At 36.5% G+C, this 6,297-nt stretch overlaps 1 protein-coding gene and 1 long non-coding RNA gene across 9 annotated transcripts in view; one reads left to right on the forward strand and one right to left on the reverse strand.

Annotated features, from left to right (window-relative positions):
• The window catches only part of LOC106870790 (uncharacterized), a 44,132-nt gene extending 42,332 nt beyond the window's left edge, over positions 1–1,800 (reverse strand). For 2 of the 6 annotated variants that reach the window (XR_001409573.2, XR_008265642.1), the window contains exon 1: positions 743–1,800. This is a non-coding gene — a long non-coding RNA (uncharacterized LOC106870790). The remainder of the gene's footprint in view (positions 1–742) is intronic. The other 4 variants (XR_008265645.1, XR_008265644.1, XR_001409572.2 and 1 more) reach the window with 3 other exon arrangements.
• LOC106870788 (homer protein homolog 2) overlaps positions 1–6,297 on the forward strand; it is a 127,812-nt gene that overhangs the window by 62,267 nt on the left and 59,248 nt on the right. The window contains exon 1 of one of the 3 annotated variants that reach the window (XM_014916990.2): positions 2,023–2,467. The exons of the other annotated variants lie outside the window; for them this stretch is intronic. Within the exon in view, the coding sequence (XP_014772476.1) occupies positions 2,460–2,467 (8 nt within the window). The 5' untranslated portion in view covers positions 2,023–2,459. Of the gene's footprint in view, positions 1–2,022; positions 2,468–6,297 lie in introns of those variants that run through there. 3 annotated transcript variants of the gene reach the window in all.

Consider the following 6,297-nt stretch of genomic DNA (forward strand, 5'->3'; position numbering starts at 1 on the left):
CGCAATGCCTGGTCTGGGAATCGAAGCCATGCTCCTACAACCGCAGATCTGCTTCTCTAACCACTGGGCCATTGCGCCTCCTCTCTCATTTGAACTCAGAATGTAAAGACAGACGAAATGCTGCAAAGTATTTTACCCAGCAAGCTAACGATTCTGCCAGCTCGCCGCCTTGATGATGATGATGATGATAATAATAATAATAATAATAATAATAATAATAATAATAATAATAATAATAATAATAATAATAATAATAATGAGATATATATATAGATATATATATATACACATTTATATTGTATATATAAATGTATATATTTTTCATGTGTTTGAGAATACTTGTTTACTCATTTTTGCATTGTGTATTATGTCGTGTTGTGTTATGTACACTCACTGGAAATAAATATTCACACTTTCACAACTCAAATATGTGCACATTGTAATATCATCATTATAGACATCCTGGGTACATTGCATGTGTACATTATACATGTTACATTCATTGTGTGTATTATGTGTGTGTATGCACACCACACAAAGCTGTGTATGAGTGTATTATTTGTGACATGTGTTTGCTCTGACAGGGTGCGTGTGTATTAACATTGTATATACTGTATGTGTGATGTTTTGCTGTGATTGTGTGTTGTAATATTGCCCATGGAGTGTGTGTATTATGGTAGTTCACTGATTGCGTGTTTGTATAGTAATATTGTATTACAAGGTTCATTTATTCACCACTTACCTAAAACACAGGTGTTCGAAGCAAAAGACGGAGCCTTTACATGGTCGTTCTGCCTGCTGGAAATAGCAGCCAAATCTCCCTCATCACTTACTACCAACTTTGAAGAAAAAGCGCTCTAGATGGTATGGTCCTGAGTTCTGTGCACATAGGAAAAAAAGAATACCGGGTGGTCACAGATGGAATGTCTATGATCATAGCTCTGCTTGGTCAGTTCTGACCTTGGGCTAAACAATAACTGTTTTAACAATCAATAAAAAATTGTCATTTGCTATCGTTCTGGTGACTTCTTGAAACACTCCATGTGCGGGTTCTTCAAACCCCTACATAATTTATGTATTGTAACTTCACTTTTGTTTTGTGTGTGTGTGTGTATTGTGAGACAGAATTCCAGTTTCTTCGTGTTTTTTTACTGCTGCGTAGCTTGGGAGCTTTCAGTTATAGATCCATATGTACAGTAGATAATAAATAAATGTGTTTATATATATATATATGTGTGTGTGTGTGTGTGTGTGTGTATATATGTATATGTATAGGTGAGAAAGAAAGACTATACTTGTGAAATATAAGCTTTTACTGAACTCACAGCTTGATCGATCTACATACATACAGATAGATAGATATATATATATACATGCACATATACATAACACTTTCACGTGCATACATAGATATCTTTACAAATACGTGTGTTTGTATGTTGGTATGTGCATGTATACATATCCATACAGCGTGTGTATGCATATGTATAAACATTTGCGTGTCATTTTTTTCTTTTTTTCTCCCCCCCCCCCCTTATCAACATGCTCTCTGATCTGTTTTTTCCTGCATCTTTTGCCCAGCTGATTTTTCAGCCTGTAGGTTTGTGTGCGGGTGCTTGCTTGTATGAGTGTGTGCGTGCGTAAGTGAGTGAATGTGTGTGTGTGTGTGCATAAGTGAGTGAATGTGTGTGTGTGCGTAAGTGAGTGAATGTGTGTGTGTGTGTGTGTTCTGAAGCAGGACTGTCCCTACCTTCCTGTTGCTCTCGATTGTGTAGTGGGTAAGGTGTTGGTGTGTGTGTGTCTGTGTGTGGGTGGGTGGGGGCAGATACTTACCACTTCCAGGATTTCCTCCTCCTTCACATTACTCCATCTTCCTTCTCCTCACATTCTCTCTCTCACACACACACACACATACAATTTTCTTTTATTTCTCACTTTTCTACTCTCTCTCTCTCTCTCTCTTTCTCCGCCCTCTCTTTCTCTCTTCACATACACGCACTTCTTTTGCTCTCTCTCTCTCTCTCTCTCTCTCTTCCTCTTGCTCTCTCTACCCAATTCAGTCATATAGTTAGGGTTAACAACCCAGATGGAGCTACACCAGAAATATTGTCTCAGGCAGGCAGACTGTTTTTTTCCTTCCTTCCTTCCTTCCCACCTTCTTACTCTCTTCTCCTTCCAACTCTCTCTCTCTCTCTCTCTCACACAACACTACTTAACATGTCTTGCTAGGACATAGCCAACTTGGTGGTTTTTCGCAGGTACCTACACCCAACCCTCCCTCCAGATGTCTGTGTTGTGCCTGCTCTCGCTGTTTTGTCTTCAATAATATTTCCATCAATTCAAACAAATACCCACCTACCCCGCCTGCCTGTCCACCCGTCCAACCAAAACAAGTTCTTCTCTACAAAAACCAAAACAAGTTCTCTATCGGACTACAGGTCCCTCAGATTTCTTAAGTAATGCCTGGGTAAGTTACACAAGTATTTTTCGTGTTGCTTTTATATATCATTGCTTTTATTGTTTACTTTCAGATATTGTTTTCTGTCTATCATTAATTTTGGCTAATTAATTAATTTTCCTCCTCTCCTTTTCTTCTTCTCTCTTTCTTCCCCACCTCTCTCTCTCTGTCTCTCTCAGGATCTCGTTATTTTCTAAGAAATTATCATTATTCCATAATTGAACATTTTGTCTTTATTTATTGACTTGATCGAATGAGAACTGTAGACTGGAAGGAAGCAGTCTGGGGTGGATGGCAGGTTTGGTTAGCGGGATCTGCGACCCAGTTTCTCTTCAGTTACATTTCTAAACCACCCCACTGCTTGGGTGTTGGGACTAAAGGTATACCCAACACAAATTCCCATTTTCTCCTCTTCCCTTAAAGTAAGTCCAAGTCACTATCTGTATTGAATTACCCATCAGTAGATACCCTGGATTATGGGATATCAAACAACTAGTTGTATTTATCACACATAAATGTGATCAATATAATATTGACTGGTTTATTAAACTGAATATGATTGTCAAATAAAAATTGTCAGAGAATCAAAGTACATTTAATATTGATTTCATTTATAGGTACACAGCTACATTTTTTTTTTTAGTGGGTAGGTTACTTTTATATTAACTTCCAATATTTCCTTGTTTTTCTGGGATTAATAAAATAAATACCAAAATCAGCTTCAATGGGGTTTGAACCCATAAATGGATGACTACTAATATTAAAGTATATCATTTTTTTTTTTAACACTTATCTAATCTTTCTTGAATTAATTTCATAATTCTTCTTTTAATTTTAATTTAGTTGAGTAAAGTAACTTTAATTTCATTAGTGTTGTGATTCTATTAATATTTTAAATAAAGGTGCAGTTGTATGAGATGCCTGGTGCAACTGAGCACTTCATTCTTATATTTAGTTGCATCTCCTATACATTCTGAGTTCAAATCGTGCTTGTGTTAACATTATCTTCCTTGTCTCCAGGATCAATAAAATACGTTGCAAGGCATGCAATTAAGTAAATTCAGTCAATTCTATCCTCTACCCTCTGTCCATTTGTGGCCAATGCAAGAAAACTAATTCAGTTTTGTAGGAAATGGCTACAACAATAAATAGATCTTTTGTGTGAAAATTCTTACTTTTTCTTTTAACCCTTTGTGGCCATATTTATGATGAACTTCACTGTCCATGAAGAATACAGTAAAATAACCAACTTCTTTATTAACCGTTTCATTACCATATTTCTGTTGAAATACATTGTCTTCAAAAAGTATTTTGCAAAATATTTTAAGCTGGTATTTGGAACAAAACATGAAATTTTGATGGAAGGTTTTCATTTAAATTGCATTAAAGCAACCAGTTTATATTGCAGAATGAGGAACGGTCTCAGAGTTTGGTATTAAAATGGTTAATCTGTTTTAGAAAGTTCTGTTGATAGAATTAAGAGGAATGGCTTGAACATAAACACTTCAAAGTGGCCTGTTTTGTGTCACAGAACTGGGGGCAGACTGAGGTGGGTTGGTATCAAAATGGTTAAGTTAAAATTCTGCCTGCACTAACTTTTCCCCTTATACCACTCTAGGGTGGGTTGATGAAATAAAATGTAACTAGTATATCATTGCAGATTCAGTTAAGCTGTAGCCCTTTTCTCATTTCTGTAAAGTAATCAACCTTGTGCTTATGCAAAAGAAATATTTCCACACACACACACGCGCGCGCGCGCGCACGCGCACGCACACGCACACAGATGGGAAGTAAGATGACTGGGACAAAATATACTGGATTGTATGTTTTTGTAGCAAACTTGCTGTCTCACATTTACAGGTTCAGATCAAATCTAAATTAGTTTTTAAACTGGAATGATATGCTGGAAGTTAATTTATTAATTACTTCCTTCCTAAAAGAAAAAAAAAAGGAAAATAATAAAACAAGTAAAGGAGTTTTTTAATGTATACTTTGTCTCTTGAAAAGCTAGTTAGGATTAGCATCAGGAAGGGCATCCAGTTGTAAGATAATGCCTTAAACTGCATCTTCATCTAACCCATGCAAACATGGTAAAACAGATGTAGAACAGACAACTGAACACTTAGTGAAAAAATGGAGTATTTTTCATTTATAACCATTCCTGGAATTAAATTTTTTTTTTTTTAACTTGTTTCAGTCATTAGATTTGCAACCATACTGGGCCCTGCCTTGGGTTTTTAGCTGAATGAATCAACCCCAGTATTTGTTTCTTTTTTAATCCTAGTATTTATTCTATCAGTTACTTTTGCTGAACTGCTTAGTTACTAGGATGTAAACACACCAAGACCGGTTGTCAAGCAGTAGCTGGAGTGGACCGTTTCTCTCTACCCACCCACACCTGCTACACTACTGGTCAAGCTATATTGGCCCAAATTGGCAACCTTTCCCTTGGATATCATTGGTGTGGAGGAAAGAGACTTATGTGCAGGGCTGGATTAACCATTGAGCAAGATAAGCTCATGCTTAGGGCATTAAGGGAAGTGGGGGCACCAGAGAAATGGTAGATGGTTTACGGCACAAAAGAAATCACTTTAAACTATCTCAAATAATATTCAGGATGCTTTATCTCTACTAAATATAGAAATAGATGTGTTACATTAATTTTGAGAATCTGATCAAAGACTTTGAAGAGTTTCTAACTACTTTTTTTGATCACAAATATTGTTAACCCAAGTAATGGTGATAAGATGAATTGTAGTTGATGGTCAGTTTTACTTGAGAATGCATTGAATTGTGGGATGTGTCCATTGATTGGAGAAAATATCAGCAGAGAGAGAGAGAGAGAGTTGATGAGTTTGGTAGAAGCAGAAAATAATTGTTTGAAAGTAATGAAAAGAATGCCATTGATGATCTACGACGTTGGACTGGAACAAATCAGAAGTTTCCACATTTGGCGGCTGTGATTATGTCGGATGGAGAAGACGCGATTGGGCGGAGTAACGTGTGTTGTACAATGTGGAGTTGGAAGCAGAATGGGCAGTAAAGTCTGTAACTTTATCTGCAGGAGGAACTACTTCTAGATCCATCTTGGATGACGAGTGTTGAGTTGGGAGAATCTTTATTATATTATCACCATCATTAAGTTTCTCTTCATTTTCATAATCCTTTTCATCGGCGTCATCATTATGAAGGTGAATTAGTGGTGTAATATACTTCTTTATCAGAATGATGAATATTTGCCAAAGAAATAGCCCCTACACCTCCACTAAGGGAGGAAGGATATTTGATAGACATTTTAATAAATCCATACACTGTCTCTTCATGTCTTCTCTCTCTTTCTCTCCTATCATATCTAATATCAGCACAGAAATGTATGATTTCCTTTCTTTCTTTCTTCTTCTGTGTAATCAATATAATCCTGACTTTATATCTACCTCAAATTACCATCGTTCTATCTCTCTCATATAAATATATATATATATATACATACATACATATATATATATGTCCTATACTATGAGGCAATGCAAATGGTTTTTAAATGATAGAATGGTTCTGCAGGATATATATATATATATATATATATATATACAGTCTGCCTCTCAGAGTAAAAGGCAGACTGTATGACGCATGCGTACGAACAGCCATGCTACATGGCAGTGAAACATGGGCTGTAACTGCTGAGGACATACGTAAGCTCGCAAGGAATGAAGCCAGTATGCTCCGTTGGATGTGTAATGTCAATGTGAATACCCGTCTGAGTGTAAGTATCTTGAGAGAAAAGCTGAACATTAGAAGCATCAGTTGTGGCGTGCAAGAGAGACGATTGCACTGGTATG

Source organism: Octopus bimaculoides, chromosome 15 (assembly GCF_001194135.2).
Source record: "Octopus bimaculoides isolate UCB-OBI-ISO-001 chromosome 15, ASM119413v2, whole genome shotgun sequence".
NCBI classification, from domain to species: Eukaryota; Metazoa; Mollusca; class Cephalopoda; order Octopoda; family Octopodidae; genus Octopus; species Octopus bimaculoides.